At 37.5% G+C, this 18,635-nt stretch overlaps 2 protein-coding genes and 1 long non-coding RNA gene across 9 annotated transcripts in view; 1 reads left to right on the top strand and 2 right to left on the bottom strand.

The window, feature by feature from the left end:
• LOC126927056 (integral membrane protein DGCR2/IDD-like) overlaps positions 1-18,164 on the bottom strand; it is a 211,178-nt gene extending 193,014 nt beyond the window's left edge. The window contains exon 1 of the mRNA XM_050743414.1: positions 18,044-18,164. The gene's annotated coding sequence lies outside the window, so the exon portion shown is untranslated. The remainder of the gene's footprint in view (positions 1-18,043) is intronic.
• The window catches only part of LOC126927053 (integral membrane protein DGCR2/IDD-like), a 386,199-nt gene that overhangs the window by 145,515 nt on the left and 222,049 nt on the right, over positions 1-18,635 (bottom strand). For 3 of the 6 annotated variants that reach the window (XM_050743401.1, XM_050743400.1, XM_050743395.1), the window contains exon 2: positions 5,004-5,152. The exons of the other annotated variants lie outside the window; for them this stretch is intronic. In XM_050743401.1, coding sequence (XP_050599358.1) covers positions 5,004-5,152 — 149 coding nt within the window. The remainder of the gene's footprint in view (positions 1-5,003; positions 5,153-18,635) is intronic. 6 annotated transcript variants of the gene reach the window in all.
• The window catches only part of LOC126927088 (uncharacterized), a 194,852-nt gene that overhangs the window by 110,335 nt on the left and 65,882 nt on the right, over positions 1-18,635 (top strand). The window contains exon 1 of one of the 2 annotated variants that reach the window (XR_007715142.1): positions 6,661-8,386. The exons of the other annotated variant lie outside the window; for it this stretch is intronic. This is a non-coding gene — a long non-coding RNA (uncharacterized LOC126927088). Of the gene's footprint in view, positions 1-6,660; positions 8,387-18,635 lie in introns of those variants that run through there. 2 annotated transcript variants of the gene reach the window in all.

The raw sequence follows: 18,635 nt of genomic DNA, 5'->3' as shown, positions 1-18,635 counted from the left end.
AATTGACAATATCGCATAACGGAATGCTGTGTTCTAGATATTCTATTTTTGTTACGAAAGTGGTACAAACGAAGTCCACTTAAGAATAGTACAACAAAATCGGTTGAGGTTAGGTTATCATGCAGATATCGCGGCTTTTGCTTTGGAAAGCACGCAACTGCCAGTCTCGTCGTCCCTTGTAAACGAGAGAAAGATATTGTAATTGGTCGGGATTAACATAAAACTCGTCGCATGCGATCAGATGGCCTGAATGTTTAATAAACGAGAGTAGAGTGCGTGCTACGTGGTTCTAGCAGTTTAGGCGGAAACTAATTATTGTAACCGGAGCCGAGATATGTAGCGATATTACTTTCCTCGACAAAGCGTATAAGGTGAGGAGAGAATCGCGATAAAGTAGAACAAGAGACAGGAATTCTTTACGTAAAGCAGATCTGTCAACTAGATAGAGATCCTACAGCTATAACTACAGTGAATCCGTACTCTGGCGAATTGTCGTTTCACAAATAAAGCTTCTGAAAAACGGAATTCATACAATATAACTGCTGTTGTAAGAATCTACATATCTGATTTCGCTGCCGTATTTGTCAGAACGTTTATTTATCAAAAAAACGCATCCTCTGTAATCCTCTGTAGTTTAACAAGGCACAGTTAATAAAAGAGATGGAGCGTTAAACGGTGACGATTTAATCACTGTTAAATAGATATTGGTCTCTTTAGTTAAAATGCCCTATGATCTATTTGCATCATTTTTTTTCATGCAATTTAAAATATTTAAATAAACAATATTTACCAAATATTCAAATATTTAAAGAAACAGTAGTCCATACAATATAATTTTATTTGATGGTTATTTGATATTTAATATTTTGGTTTACATACAAAATTGAAATTATACTTTGCTTGAGGACAAAAATTCTAATTGCATTCCTAACATATACCAATAATTATTGATCAAAATAGAAAGAACTGCAGGACTAGGAAGATTACTTAGCATCTTATATAGCCTGGCAAGGCTCGAACGTTTTATCTTCCTGTAGATTTTCTTTGCTTTTAGACTTTCCTTCCATTTCTCTGAATTGGTATCTTCTGTACACTATTTATAAAGGAAGAATAAATTACATGTTACATCCAAGTTACCAATCCAAATAATTTTAAGTAAGAAAAGAGATCTAATGCAGCAGTTTCCACTTAAATATAGATCCGACGATTATTTACGAACAAATAGTATAAATCTTTTAGCAATATGAAATTCGCAATATTTATTCAAATATTTATATTTATAATACGCCATTAGCAAAGAAGACATGTTTGCGTGCGTTATCGATTTTACGCTTTTGCCACGCAAACATGGAAATTGCGATTCAAAATTGAATTTGCACTGGAAACGGTTGAAGTTCCCGACTTCACGTGCCCGAAGTGAACGGACAGAAGGATTGAGCTGGAGAACGCTCTTGGTGAGAACATAGACGTGGACAATCTGATCGCCACGATGACCGCCAAGAACGAGAGCTGAGATAAATTCAGGCAATTTCGCAAGACCGTCATGTCTCACAGGAGGGTGACAGCGAAGGCCTTGAAGGAGGCAAGGAGGAGAACGAGAGCAACAACAACTACGCGGAGCAGTGAAGGCAGAGATACAAGACAACAAAGAACCACAGAAGGAGATCAGCCCAGTATTCTGAACTAGCTGAGAAGATGACGAGAGCAATACAGAATATACAGAATAACTGCCAGAAGAAGAAGATACAACGGGGCATGAAAGGACAACCCTGATGACTGGCGACAGGTTTTACCGGGGTTGTCTGTCCTCGAAGCAAAGGAAAAAGGAGGAGGGGTTTTTAGTGGGTATGGCAACAACATCCGCCCGAGTCCCACATAACCCAGTGATGCGGATCACTGGGTATGCGTAACAGCATTTCCCCTCCTCACGCAAAAAAAAAAAAAAATAAACTATACACTCTATCAATTTTAAGTTGATAATTTCGTTATTATATAATTTTTCTTAGTCTAAACTGAATCCAGGAAGAAGAACTTTCATCCAATTACATACTTCATTAATTTATGAATTGTATTCGTTACCGTACGTACAAAAAGAAAGTTGACTGATATAAAAATTCAAAGGATAGTACTTCTAAGCTCGCGATTAGAAACAGATTCAGTTCAATGGTTTAATTTGCCATTTAATTGAATTCTCTGGCAATTTCAGCGAACTATGGGCTTTAAAAGTGTCCCGCGTTCAAACGCAAGACTTCTCCTCCACCTTTCCCTTTCTTTCAATTCCAACCTCAAGTAATTGACCTATTAATTCGACGATATATTTACATGCTTGCAAGGGATTCAAACAACTTCGTTGCGTTAAATTCGCAATTATAACCAACACGAATGTCTCAATCAATGTGCAGCTCGAAACAAATAAAAGATAATTAACTTTTCAATATAACGATTGATATGTTTGATGAAGAAAAATGTATGAATTTTTAAAAACGTCTCCTAGTACATTTAGCATTTTTATAATAAAAACGTAGAACACACACGCACACATATACTATTCCATGAAATGATTTGCACAGCAATGAGTCTAATCCTATCATATTATAAAGGGATGAACGAACTTTTCCTAATAAATATAACTTTATACAAAATCTTGTTTAAAAAAATTAGTTTTTTATTCTCATTAAATTAATTTAATATCAGAATATATAATTTTAGTCGTTATCAAAATTTTATGTCAAATGCGTTCATAGATACATATATAAATATGTCGGGTTGACGTTAAGATTTGAGTGAGGGTTAAGGGCGTGAAACGAATCCCTATTGGCGCTAGACGTGATCATTATGCAATAGAGGAGATATTTACTAGTGCAAATATGACTATGATGAAATTGGACAAGTAATCGCGATAATTAGATACTCGAGAAGCTAATGACAATGATCCTAGGCTCACTAACGAATCCGCGGTCAAGGGGATGACGAACTCTACTTTTCTTCAACGTCTAAGTTGTACTCAATGTTAATGCATGGGGCAATCACTACGTATCTGAGAGTTACTTGAATCGTCTTTGAGATCGTACGGGAGAGTGGTTCTCCATCACGGTAACGCTGTCGAGGAAAACTATGATGGGTGTGCCTAAGGGCACGAAATCATCGGATTCGTGGAGAAAAGCCTTCATTCGGAAAGTGAGGGAAATTGGCGTTACTGTTAATTGATCAATTTCCATGTTGGTGGTTAGGGAAGCGTGCTAACCCCCCTTAAGAGAGAATTCGAGAAGAGGAAGCGTCGTTCGTGAGAAAAATAGATTTCTCCTATTTTCTCGTAGTTGGGACGAGGACTGTTTGTCGGTTTGAAGGACTTTAGTTAAACAAATCTTAAGATTTATAGCGGGTCCTCGGGCTAGCTGAACATGTACTGTGGAGACGCGTCGACATCTGGTAATCATCTTACTCAAAGAATAGAGTCTGCGTGTGGCGAGCCACGGGACAGAAATCGTTGAAATGCTTACCGTCGTGCCCCGTCCTAAGTATTTCTTTTAAGGAGAGCTATAGAGTTACTTCATGCCTTTGTTAGACAAAACGTTCATCTCTTGACCGCGACTACGTTCGGCGACTGGTTGTCGCCTCGAGCCCGAGCTCACTATCATAAATCTCAAATAAGTACAGTCGAATCGAATGACAACAGTTTCTTAATTCGGCTATGGTGAAATCTAAATTACAGTACTAGGGGTCTTCCCAAAGTTCCGAAGGGAAGGTTCCGGTGTTCTTTCATCTCCGACAAATAAATGTCTAATCCTATGTATTTATTTCAACTGAAATCTTAACTTAAATATTTATTAACAATATTCTGACGAATATGCAATGAAAGACAAAAACAACTTTATTTTTCTTATAGAATGTCTCATGCTTCTTACTCATTTTATGTTTCTCGTTGTCAGTGCGTAACTACTTATCAACCGCATGAATGCTAAGTTTTACTACTGAGAAACGAAGAGACATATAGATGCAAATATACGCTACCTCGCGTGAAAAAACATCAGATACATTAACCAGAAGGAATATCCGATACATATAAAATTCATAGCGTAGTTATTTATACATACGGAATATTTCTTTCTGTATGAAATATTCTTTCTTCTGAATTCTTATTATAAATGTATGTCCATTTCCTACCTTAAAATGTCTCTCCTTTGAAAAACTCCATTTAAATATAACGATTAACAAAATATTACCAATAAAAATATTAAAACGAGATGCTGAAAGAACCTTTTAATGAAGTACAAATGATTATTTCAACTTTAATTCTGTTAAATTTGAATTGAATCATTTATAAACCGAACAGGTGTATAAAATTTTATTGCGTAAAAATGGTGAAGCTGAAAATTAGGAACGAATAACGAATGAGTAACCTAGTTTCATTAAAAGGTACGTGTACGTCGATCCGCGTAACAACTTCGACACTCCAATTATTATAAAGCATGTATCCTTCAGAGATTTTTTGCGCGAACGCAAGATACCTTTTACACGTGCAACTGAATAAGTGGAACGTGATTTTCAATATTTCTTCTTGTAGAACTTGTAACAACATAACTGTTTTACGAATATTTTCCCTGGCACTTTTACAACGATGCGTAGAAATCTCCTTTTCTAATTAATAATTTCAGCATTTCTCTGAACAGTTTCGTTGCGATTAAAAAATATACAAAGCTTACGACGTGCTTGTTTAAAAATATTTATATGGAACAAGATTTCGAATTTGTCGCATCAATCGCGATCTCAGCAGGTGTAAATTAATTCGTTCTAATGAACGAATAAATTAAACGGCTCGTGACAAAAATTATCCCTGTCCATGTTTGTCTTTCTAAAACTAATTCACGGCGAGTTAAATGAATCGCTGTGTACCCTATTCGCGCAGCATGTGTTTTAACGACCAGCATGCAAGCGTTAACGGTGTACTTTAGTTTCGCATGGTTGTGCTAAGCTGGTTGCTCTTAGAATGAGCATATACTTACAAAAGGAGGTGAACAGAAGATAGCCTTGCACCATTTTGGCTCCGAATGGTAGCAGACGCAGAGGCTGCAAACCGAAGGTCCCGGCACATACAGCAGCCCATGTGAGATAACTTGTCCTTCGAAATCAGTACAGTTTTCTTCTAAAGCCACTGAAAACGATTACCAACGTCAATATCTTTGCCCCTCGACAATCGTACGCGCAGTTACGCTAACCGTTTTAACACCACGCAGCGTGATCTCTCAATTCGCGTACCGTGGTAAATTGTGCCACGACGTATGGTCACGATCATTAATTCGCAACGCGCTCAAGCGAGCTCGTCGTGAGTCATATCAGAGTTTCCTCTCGTAATTACTTGTTTTTCAAATAATCATAAACCAAATAAAAAAAAACCAATATAAAAAATTACCTCTTGAATCGGAAAACCAAATCCTGCATTATAGAATGTTATCGCGCAAACGAAACGCAGAGCATAAATATTTCGCAAACTTTTGAGTGTTTGTTGTAACGCTTCCAGTATAACCGATGAAATGAAGCGCGAGCACATCGAACGGTATATTTCGATGAAAAAAAAACAGGATGAAAAAGGGCAGCGCGATTGTGTCGATCGGTACTCCTCGCAAATAAATAAACGAAGCTCTATCGCGCTGCATAGCACAAACCGATACGGAGTCTTGAAACATCCGACACTAAAACGGTTAATAACATTACGAAAACGACCGTACCAGGAAATTTTTGTCGAACGGATCCGCATTGCGGCTATCACGATGCTTCTTCGTTGCATCGATGCTTCGTCGATGAGATTAAAGCACCGTTGAAATAGGTTATTCGATTTCTTACATGGGCAAAAAGTTTTTATATCGTGTTTGCTGTTTTACTTCGCAAGTGTGCTTTACAGTATACGTTAGAACTCCAAGTCGAGCTATCCGAGTTAAAGTCTCTTGAAACTTAAAACGGCACTTAAAAGATATAGGTATAATAGAAGGTTCGTTTAAAATTCAAAAGTGTATATACGTACATATACATTTGAATAAAAATAGCGGATAATCTCAAGTAAAAAAGTAGGTTCGTGTTAGCAAAATGGTTTCAAAATACTTGTCAAAAGTCAAACGACTTGACTAATTAAGAATGGATGTAAGAGATTGAAAGCAAAGGGCATCTAAGAGTATCAATTAAGTAACAAACTCACGGTGACAAAGAGGTTTTCACTCGCTCGAATTCAAATAAATCGGTTAATTTGAGCGAAACTTTAGGTGCACGAGAAGCGACACGCGTCCTCAAGGACTACGAAGGTTCTACTCGAACGATTGAAAACTTTTCTCTGGCCCGGTGTGTATACACAAGACGTGCGAATTTAAAGTGCAGATTGTATTAATTGAAATAATTGGTTGGTTTAATCAAATTAATCGTTTTAAGCTGAAATGACGAAGGTCATCCAAGTAATTGATGTCCACTGTAATTATTTGTTAATCGCGCGTGGAATCGGAACGATTCGACCTCGTTCCAACGCGAATCGTTACTAAGGCAGAGGCGGCAATTAATAATTGTCGCATCATTTGTTCGATCGTGTTCACAAATTCAAATACGGCTGAGTGGCGGAAACCATTTATAACACGTCCCGTACCGCGTAGGTCGTATACATATCTCAGGATGAATTTTTCGTACTTCGCCGCATATATTCACCATGTTAGACATACCATAAAATATTTCGTGCAATCGCGTATTCCTGTCTAATGTCAGGAATTCTCTTTCCATAGGTCTGCGTTTTCCATATTATCTATTTTGCTTATCAGTAAACATTCTTACAATTTGTGATTAATACTGTACGTACAAGAACGTTAAGTTTTTGACGTTGTAATATTTCACATGAAATAATAATGGCTGTATATCGACAAACTTATTAATTAATTAAATTCGTGTATATCAAGTTTCCTATCATTTAATACTTTCGTGTAACTACAGAGATTTGATACTATGAAATGAAATATAAAACTTGGTAAAAAAACGCGCTTCGTTAGGAAATGAGGGTGATGATGCAAATATTTTTTGTAGCCATTATATAGAATTTCGATGGTATAATTAATCAGTATCAACTTACCAGCCCCTGACGGGACGAAAGTGACGAAAATAATTTGCAAACAGATGAAGATTGCAAGTATTTTCGAGTCCTTCATGGTTGTAAAAAATCAGGTAATGTTGTCACTGTAGAATATGGGAAAATCAGGCGTTTCAATATCAGTTGTGCGGGCACTGGAGTGCGTAGACCAGATATATCTGCGACAAAAATCGGAATACATTTGTTTTCGCATGATTGGATCAATTTTGTGTAGGACTAAGCTGATTGAACCTAACACGGGATAATTGTCCACCTTACGACCATAACAAGCCCGCTTGATTCCCTGTAAGTGCTTGAAATTGATGCTTGTATTCTTTCCAGATTAACAAGCTTTGCCCCCCCCTCCCTCTCTATTTCCTTAGATCGAGTTAGACTGCCACAACATATTATCTTTCTTCTTTTCTTTTCTTTCGATCTTTTAAAGCCTTAAATCGCTGGTTATTACAGTGTATACATTCAATTACCCTGTAAGTCGTAAGTACATGTTTTACGTTATTTTTCATTTTCCAGCTAAATTCCACAAAAACAAGAAATATACTTCCAACGTGTTTTCACATGTCTCTAGCAAAGATCTCAAAAACAAGTTGCGGCGCAATTTAAAACGACAAATAGCACCGTGTGTCTCGTTGTGGCAACGCACGTGTAACGTAAATCACATCAGAGACCAGGACACACACACACACACCGCGGGCAGGATGGTGTCCCGGTTGGCATACTTCGAACCCGATGGACCGATGAGGGAAACACATGGCGACCTTGGCGACAATGTATATTGCCGGAGTACCTGAGGATTCATTTATGGACTAACGGTCCTTCCACCAAATGTTCTAGAAGCGTAGCAACGGTCACGTACGCCTACAGGGTAGTGGGGATAATGAGGGAACAGATGTCACCGAAAGTAAAAAGATTGTAAGAGACTCAGTCTCGTACGGTCACGGCTAGAGCTCAGAAGTGTCTTATAAGTGTATAAACGAAGGAAAAATAAAGTTTTCTTCTTTCTTTTAAATTTCCTTTTATTTTACGTGACACACGCTTCGTCAGCTTTTTAAAAGCGCTCTCTGTCTGCTTTTTTCTTTCTTCACCGCCTATTCGTTTTTTCTTAACGTGTGAAACCGTTTTTACGAGGACGGGAGCACAGAAATGACGTACTGGCAATTCTGTTTCGTGATGACACAAGCAGCCCGGTTTCAGTGAATTAAACCTGGCCCCAAGCTTCCAATTATCTCTCCCTTCCTTTCCTTTATTTTTCCCTTCTATATCGAGTTTGAGGTTTTCTAAATTTCCATTACAATCAACTGTGGCTTTTCTCTATTTTATATGTTAGCCGATGATTCATGGCAAAAGCGTCGGCTGTAAAAATATTTGGAGTTGCAACAGCAACAAGTGTGCTTTCTCAAACAGAAAATATTGGAAGCGTACTCGTTGGCAAAACAGTTCACGGATAGTTCGTCCTCTGCTTGTTATTTGTTTCAATACCGTTAGCAAATAAATTCATGAAACATAGTGTGTTTCAACCGTTCGCAGAGAGACGCGATCGCTAGATAACGCGTCAACGAGAGTCGTAAATTCTCGTTACGATTAAACAATCGATGCCACGAACTGATTGATCCCCTATTTCTATTACGAGAATAGAGGTGGTTAGGTTTGAGTGTATACGAACAACTATACTGGGTTGGTTGATAAAAGTTTAATAAAAATAACGAAACAACAAGTTCAGTCAAAGATTAACAATTATAAACGAAAAAGATAACAGTCAAGGTTTGTTTAGCGGTTTGCTTATAACGAGACCTATCGCACAAGCAACAGCTTGAGACAGACGTTATGTGTTAGATTCGATTCAATGTGTAACGTTCGACGCGTCACAAGGAACTGATCGACTTTAGATGATTTCTTTGTCTCATCTTTAAGACGACCCCCACTATACTTAGGTCACGCCACCGTTCGCGCCTATGATCACGTATGTCTATTCTTGCGTGGAAAACGTAACGGACAAAATTCGACGTTTCGAGAACTCGCTGCTTGGCGATAGCTATGCGCTCGTCGATACATTGTATATGATCCTGGGGTCAGATAAGACGATCCGACTGCGACATTATAGGGCCGCGAGCGACGGTTAGAAAATACAGCCCGTGGTAAGCCTCGTGGCGTAACATTGAGGTTATTATTTCTAATGTATTTTTCCAGTGTTCTGCCTCGAGGTGTAAGGTTTCTTGACCCTCATAGCATGTGCTTTGAATTGTAGTCTCCCGCTGCGATGTACTTGTCCCCTAGGTCCTGGAAGTATTCTTCCCACATTTGTGATGTTATTTTGTGTCGCGGAGGCACATATACTGCTGACAACTGGAAGTAGTTGCTACTAGTTTGAACTGTAACGGTGGTTGCTTGTAAATATCCTTTGTTAACTTGGTTGTGTAGATAATGTTTGATATCGTTTCTGACTATCACTGCTGTCCCTCCGTGAGCTTTTCCTGAGGGGTGTTTGGTATCATATATGGTGTAGTATGGTATTTTCAAGTAGCTTTTTGTAGTGAAGTGTGTTTCTGAGACAAGTAGTATGTCTATATTGTTACTGTATATGAATGTTTTAATTTCGAGGGCCCGTTGTTGTAGGCCGTTTGAGTTCCAGGCTGCTATTTTTAGAGTGTCCGTTTTTTATTTTTTGCTTAGCACGTTTGTAATTAGTTGTAGCATGACTGTGATTTGTTGGGTTTGCAGTCTGAGTACTGCGTTTTGTTCGCTTATCATTCTGGATTACGATGTTATCTAATTAATTGTTGTCTATTTATTTTGATACTTATATTAACCATTATTTATAACATAATATACTAAATACAATTAGTATACACAATTAGTATAAGGATTAGTACAAGAAATTTTAAACAGCTTTTTTCAAAAGAACGAATCATTTACGATCCAGGGGTTTTCTGAAACTTTCGTTTCTCGTGATAAGTACTTTATGATGCAATAAAAAATTTTCTCTGAAAATTATACTCAAGATCAATTTCATGATCCATTTTCTCTAACAGATCTCCATCTTCCACAGCTACAACAAATAATTTTTTGACACTCTATACATTTAACATCGATTATAATTCTGATAATTGAAACACCGAACATCAATGTGTTTATTCACTACGCCAACACAGATAACAATTAACATTGATATATAATATATGTCGGAGATGAAAGAACACCGGAACCCCTCCTTGGATTCGCGGGAATACCGTAACGTTGCAACTTAGATTAAACAAATGCCGCTCCGATTATTCGAGATTTATGATCATGAGCTTGTGCTCGAGGCGACAATCAATCGCCGAAAGTAGCCGCGGTCAAAGGGATGAACGTTTTATCTAACAAAGGCGCAGAGTAACTCTATACCTCTCCTTAAAAGAAATAGTCGTAGCGACACGTGGCAGTAAATACTTCAATAGTTTCTATCCCGCGGCCCGCCACACGCAGATTGTGTCCTCCGGGTAAGATGATCGCCGGATGTCGGCATGCCTTTGTAGTGTATGTTTAGCTAACGTGAGAACCCGTTATAGATCTTAAGATTTAGTCAAGCGAAGTCCTTCAAATAGACTTTGTTGCAACTACGGGAAGATAGGAGAAACCTACCTTCCACGAACGATGCCCCCCGTCAACAACCACCCCTCAAGGGCGGTCAGCATCTCTTTCAAAACGCCGATATGGAAATCGACAAATTAGCAACAGCGCTAATTTCCCTCACCTTTGGTACGAAAGCTTTCGTTGACGAATCCGGGGATCTCATGTCCTTAGACACACCCATTATAGTTTTCCTCGACGGCATCATCGAGACGGAGATTCTTTCTTTCGCACGATCTGATCGACGAGTGACAGTACCACCTTACAACCAGTGAATACCTCACATCTAGTTAACAAAGAGTTAGACTTGAACTGTGCGAGAACATACGTTTATCATCCCGTGACCGCGGATTCGTTTCGAACCTAAGATCATTATCACTAGTGCTACAAGTGCCTAATCTTGTTGATAAGCCTGTGCTAGTAAACTCTTTATTGTATCACGGCAATGGCTAATTGTAATGAGAATTCATCAAACGCCCCTCTCCATAATCCTGACCCTAATCCGACATATATATTCGACGATATATATCTGAAAGAATAGAAATTTCATTTAATCGACTATATGACCATACTCGGTTAAGTACCAACAACGACTATCTATCAACCTTATCTTACTTCCTCAAAGATATAGAAAGACTTTAAAAATATCAGCCATGTGATTTGGTCCTTTAAAATTTGGAAGTAATATAACGATAAAATACCATCAAAACCTTTAAATTTCCAATATTCAAGAGAAACTTGAAATCTCGTTTATTTACTCAGCAACAAAATCTTATTTACCTTCAGAGAACCTATACAATTTTTGCACAGCTCAATATCTCTCCTTTAAACAAAACATCAAAGTATGTTGTTCCTAACTTCAAAGGGCTCAACTCAATTTTATGATCAATTTCTCTCGTCCTATACGCTCGTTTCAAAGCTTATAATACCATCTACACCTTTGCCTTGTGTTCCATCCATGGTTCCTATGCATGCAATTTTATTATTATCGTTCCAAAGGATCTTCGCATTTCTGTTTCGCTCGTGATAGGTATTCACATCTGTTTTACCGTGCTGTTTCATCTTCTGGGAACGATATGGTCGGAAATGATATGATGTTGAATACGCACAGGTCGTTAAACGAGAATTAATTCAAGATAGATTCAAACGGAGTTAATTAAGTGATCCCAATTCCACAGCCTTGGGGGCTGAACGCGTTTTCCTTCCGAACGGTTCGTTCGTGTCGAGTGATGCAAATTTCAGCAAGTGTTTCACCTACGTGTTTACTATTAAATTTATTTCTTATCTATCTATATCTTATCTTATGAGAGTTTCGCCTGGTCTTAATTGGTTCTGTTGATTGTTATCATTGTGAAAAGTCGATTCGCTATATATCTTTTGTATAGAGAACTATTATGTGATGTAAGAGTGTAATGTTGTAATATTTGTGATCCTTACTTTATTAATTTTGTCACTGAGCCGTTCTTTGGTTCGTTGAGCAGTTCATGTTCCCTACTTGTTTCGCTTGGTACTTTCATAATTTTCGTAATTACAATAAAAGGTTTAATTTGTAATAAGTTAAAGATTTGGTCCCTTGCTTTATGATATACGAGAACCTTTGAACTAACAACTTTGAAGTGACAATTGAACGAGAACTGACAAGCTTTCATTTCAATCTATATTTAAGATATTTAATATTTAATCGGTTCTCGTGACACCGAATAAATAATAAATAATAAATTTGAAGGGAAAAAAACAAGAGATTAAGAAAAAATTCTGAAAGAGACACAAATCAGTAGTATTATTTTATATTACTTTGCGAATTACTTTTCAAGCATAAAAATAGTTTGACGGTCACTTGTAGTTCCTCCCTTGCCATTTCATTTATTAAATTCGTTTAATTTCGTAAACAAAATAGCCAATCGTGGCGAATTTGGTGTTTAAAATAGAATTTTGTCATACAGGCTGGTTGGTAATTGATAGTACAAGCGGAAAATTGGTGATTCTACTCGAAAAAAGAAGTCGAAAATATAGAATAAACATTTTTCGTCTGAGACTTTATTTTCGAGAAAATCGACTTTGAATTTTTGATCGGTATGCGTGCAACGCGTGCAACATATTGGAACGGTTTATCAACATAACGTCAATCGAAACACAATCTACAATAAAATCCGTTATAACGAAACGTGATAAAGTGCACGCGTACCGAGCGAAAATTCAAAGTCGATTTTCTCGAAAACAAAGCCTCAAATGAAAAATTTGTATATTATCGACTTCTTTTTTTTTACCAGTTACCAACCACCCTGTATATCCAACAGCTCACTTTTTCTTTGTAAATATTATTAATAATTTTATCAATTTTTTATATTTCCATCCTTCATACAAGTGACAATGAATCATAAAATTTTCATAGAAATCACAAAGATTAGGGGATAAGTATACCACTATATTTTCATATATGTATATGTATGTATATTCCCAAATTACATGATAGAATATGAATAATATTGAACAAAATATAATCAAGTATACAGTACCATGGAAATACAACAGATTACAATTTTCTACCTGTCACCGATTCATCGTCATCTCCTTTCATTCTTTTGACATATATAAAAACAAATTAACCCGTCTGAAATAATCATACCTCGCTCTTTGAATACAAAAATCTATTCAAATGAAATAAAGGGGAAGAAAATAAGAATAAATATAATTACTCAGGTATAATCTTCTCGAGGTATAATTATTCAGTTACAAATGATTCTTCGTTAACACACTACATTGTACACCACTTCTTTTCCCGGTGGCTGAAGCTAATCGTCGACGTTTATAAGGTACGAATTTTGTCAACGGCGCCATCGGAATCTTTATTGAGAAATTAAAATATTACAATTGCCATCACTAAGCTCAGCGTCCACAATACACTATGTTTTTCAAGTTTAGGTGAACCATCGACGATAACCACATCAGATCCGGACCAATACTCAGTGCCAACCTCATCCAGGCATTCGAACTCGCAACATCGGCGTCCAACGCGGAATCTCTTGCACTTGTGTAATAAAAAGAAATCGATTAATTGTACGGATCAAGCGTCACTAGACTACTCGAAAATCCAGGTCATTCAAAGAATAAAAGAAGAAAGAATTGCTCCAATTCCACCATTGCTTTAGCAAAACTAGTATTTGAGAACCATTGGTCAAATATATTATAACACTAAACGTACATTTCGGGAACAATAATTTGTGCTACGAAACAGAATACGATAAAGTTCAAAGGTTACATCGATTTTCAAAATTTTATAAATTCAGGTGTATGACAGTATCAGTCAGCTCTTTTTCTGTCCCCAAGCGCCAAAATTCATTCCGACTACCATTTTACGTATTTTACAGAAGTAAGCCTTCATTCATCTCCCATTCCATCCACCAACATGCTCTCGACGTATTATCTTCTAAGTAAAATATTGATGTTGAGCCAGACATCCAACTGAATAATCTTTTCGGTGTTACTATAAGGTATTTAAAACCAGGGTTTGTGCTTATACGTTAGATGTAATACTTGGCATGAAACCTGCTTATATTGATATTAAATTTATGCATAGTAGGATGTTGGACCATTGTCAAAATGAAATTACAATACACACAGTTTCACCGTGGAAAAGTGGATCTTTCTAGCATGTCTACGCAAATGAAGGTTGGAGGGGGAGGGGGAGGGGGAACTGTACATGCGCCAAACACCGTTACGTTCGTAATTTTTCACACAAATTTACAACTGTAGGGAAAAAATTATCTCTGATGTTTCAGACGTTAGAAATTGACAATATCGCATAACGGAATGCTGTGTTCTAGATATTCTATTTTTGTTACGAAAGTGGTACAAACGAAGTCCACTTAAGAATAGTACAACAAAATCGGTTGAGGTTAGGTTATCATGCAGATATCGCGGCTTTTGCTTTGGAAAGCACGCAACTGCCAGTCTCGTCGTCCCTTGTAAACGAGAGAAAGATATTGTAATTGGTCGGGATTAACATAAAACTCGTCGCATGCGATCAGATGGCCTGAATGTTTAATAAACGAGAGTAGAGTGCGTGCTACGTGGTTCTAGCAGTTTAGGCGGAAACTAATTATTGTAATATATATATATATATATGTCGGAGATGGAAAAACACCGGAACCTCTCCTTGGATTCTCGGGAATACCGTAATGTCGTAATTTAGATTAAACAAATGTCGCTCCGATTGTTCGAGGTTTATGATAGTGAGCTTGGGCTCGAGGCGACAACCAGTCGCCGAACGTAGCCGCGGTCAAGGGATGAACGTTTTATCTAACAAAGGCACAGAGTAACTCTATACCTCTCCTTTAAAGAAATAGCCGTAGCGACACGTGGCAGTAAATATTTCAAAGGTTTCTGTTCCGTGGCTCGCCACACGCAGATCCTATCCTTCGGGTAAGATGATCTCCAGATGTCAATATACCTCCGCAGTATGTTTAGCTAACTTGAGGACCCGCAATAAATCTTAAGATTTAGTCAAGCAAAGTTCTTCATTTAGACAAACAGTCCTTGTTGCAACTACGGGACGATAGGAGAAGCCTATCTTCCACGAACGATGCCCCCGTCAACAACCTCCCCTCAAGGGCGGCCAGCATCTCTTTCAAAACGCCGATATGGAGATCGACCAATTAGCAACAGCGCTAATTTCCCTCACCTTTGGAACGAAAGCTTTCTTTGACGAATCCGAGGATCTCATGTCCTTAGACCCACCCATTATAGTTTTCCTCGACGGCATCGTCGAGACGGAGAGTTACTATCCGGTACGATCTCGACGACGATTCAAGTAACTCTCGGATACGTAGTGATGGCCCCATGCATTAACATTGAGTACAACTTAGACGCTAAAGAAGAGTAGAGTTCGTCATCCCGTTGACCGTGGATTCGTTATTGAGCCTAAGATCATTGTCATTAGCTTCTCGAGTATCAAATTATCGCGATTACTTGTCCAATTCCAACATGGTCATGTTTGCACTAGTAAATATCTCCTCTATTGCATAGTGATCACGTCTAGTGTCAATAGGGATTCGTTTACGCCCTTAACCCTAACTCTAATCGTAACGCCAACCCGACATATATATATATATATATATATATATGTCGGATTAGGGTCAGGATTATGGAGAGGGGCGTTTGATGAGTTCTCATTACAATTAGCCGTTGCCGTGATACAATAAAGAGTTTACTAGCACAGGCTTATCAACAAGATTAGGCACTCGTAGCACTAGTGATAATGACCTTAGGTTCGAAACGAATCCGCGGTCACGGGATGGTAAACGTATGTTCTCGCACAGTTCAAGTCTAACTCTTTGTTAACTAGATGTGAGGTATTCTCTGGTTGTAAGGTGGCACTGTCATTCGTCGATGAGATCGTACGAAAGAATGACTCTCCGTCTCGACGATGTCGTCGAGGAAAACTATATTGGGTGGGTCTAAGGATATGAGATCCTCGGATTCGTCAAAGAAAACTTTCGTTCCAAAGGAGAGGGAAATTAGCGCTGTTGCTAATTGGTCGATCTCCATATCGGCGTTTTGAAAGAGATGCCGGCCGCCCTTGAGGGGTGGTTGTTGACGGGGGGCATCGTTCGTGGAAGATAGGTTTCTCCTATCTTCCCGTAGTTGCAACAAAGTCTATTTGAAGGACTTCGCTTGACTAAATCTTAAGATCTATAGCGGGTCCTCACGTTAACTAAACATACGCCACAAAGGCATGCCGACACCCGGCGATCATCTTACCCGGAGGACAAAATCTGCGTGTGGCGGGCCGCGGGATAGAAACTATTGAAGTATTTACTGCCACGTATCGCTACGACTATTTCTTTTAAGGAGAGGTATAGAGTTACTCTGTGCCTTTGTTAGATAAAACGTTCATCCCTTTGACCGCGGCTACGTTCGGCGACTGATCGTCGCCTCGAGCCCAAGCTCATGATCATAAATCTCGAACAATCGGAGCGGCATTTGTTTGATCCAAGTTACAGAGTTGCGGTATTCCCGCGAATCCAAGGAGGAGCTCCGGCGTTCTTTCATCTCCGACATATATATATATATAGAAGATTGCTTAGAATTTGGAGCTTAATAACATATCTCAAAATCATTGACATTAAAGAAGGTGAACCTTACTTACGAAATTTCCTTCCGTCAAATGATACATAAAAATTGAAAAAAATAATATACATAGTTTTGACTTTCTTCCGCATTATAATTTGAATCACTCGATTTATTCGACTAAAGATAATCAAGCAATAACCTCACTTTACACGTATTCTCATCACGTGAAATAGATCACGTCAGGGATTTTCAAAAGTCGATGGAATATTAATAGCGATTAATTATTTATGGATGTATTCTGCACGGTTAAAGCAATCGCCTAGTGAATTATCGAGTTCCAGGAATATGAGCGGTAAACAGGATTGCAGCTATAAATGACTCTCTAACGTGTATATTAGAGATGAATTTGATCATTTATCCTCATAATATGAAATACGCTTTTAAGTGGAAATCATAATTAACAATTTCTGGCAGCGAAAAGTAAATAAATCGATACGTTTAAATCAATATTAGAATTTCTTAATATTTTTATCAAATTTTTTTATCAAGTATTTTAACATCGTAGAAGTGTCGTTGGAGAGAAATATTAGGTTGTTCCAAAAGTTTCTTTCGTTTTCTAAAGAAATGATAGATGTACGATATTTTTTGTTTTATATTATTTTATTGAATTATGTGCGATCCACCTTTCTCCAATTTAATATAAAATAACATAAAACAAAAAATCTATCATTTCTTTATAAAACGAAAGAAAATTTTGCAACAATCTAATAGAAATTTAGTTTTAACACAATATAAAAATGGATTGTTATGCCCCTAGGAGATAAGAACAATATGATTAATATTAATAATGAATACGTTAACGTAACGTAAAGCAGCTTTTGCAGAAGGCTATTACCTGAAAATGTTTACTAAAGAATGATAACATGAATTTTCTTAAGTACCCCATTTGATACTTAATCTACTTTGTAAATACTGTACGTCCTAACTTTGAAAGAATGCAATTTTAGCCAGAATGTTTCAAATTACCTAGCCGTATTGTTTCCTTGTAATATAATTTATATTTACATTATCTCGCGTAATTCTTTCCACTTTATTGACTTCTAAACGTTAATGTAATATAATTTTTATAATATAATTTTAATCGAAGTTATTTAAAATTTGTAGTATCTCATCCCTACTAGAATAATATTAACAAATGTGCAGAGCTCAAGTCGAATAACACCGGCTCAGATAAATGATCATCAAACTTACTTTTGTTATCGTCGATGTCAGTGATTTTGAACCAGCCAACGTCCATGGCAATCAATATTATTTAGCCGGTCTTAACGCAATGTAAAAAGCAAAAAAAAAGAGGAAGGAAGGAACAGGGAAGCAAAGAGATAAAACGAATTTTTCATTTTTTCGAAACTAGATCGAGTTTCAAGCTGCTCGTAAAAGAGTCTGTAGCCAATCCGACTAAATTCGACGAACCGCGCTTGAAAATTCCCAGAGAACTGTGATAACCATCGAAATCTGTACAATTTGTCGATTCATCGCTTGATTAAAAAATGGAACAAAATGAGGCTGATCAGCCGGCCTTTCAACTTCTAATGATCCCTATCGTTTTACCCTAGGTTGAATGCTACGATATAAGCCGAAACAGCTATAAGTAGGGTTCACGTGATTGCCGCCATCTATTATTCACGCGTTACACATTCGCCAGACGGACGCGTCTAACGGTTGACATTGTTTTCTACCCTCAGTTCCAACGCAATTACGTTGCTACGTGCAATCAAGTCTCGAGTGAAGCTAATGATAAGTTGTTGTTCGATCCTACACAATTACTAAAATTATTCAAATTAAA

Source organism: Bombus affinis, unplaced genomic scaffold (genome assembly GCF_024516045.1).
Source record: "Bombus affinis isolate iyBomAffi1 unplaced genomic scaffold, iyBomAffi1.2 ctg00000070.1, whole genome shotgun sequence".
NCBI classification, from domain to species: domain Eukaryota; kingdom Metazoa; phylum Arthropoda; class Insecta; order Hymenoptera; family Apidae; genus Bombus; species Bombus affinis.
Note: the sequence above shows the minus strand (reverse complement) of the source record. Positions and strands in the feature narration are given on the sequence as shown.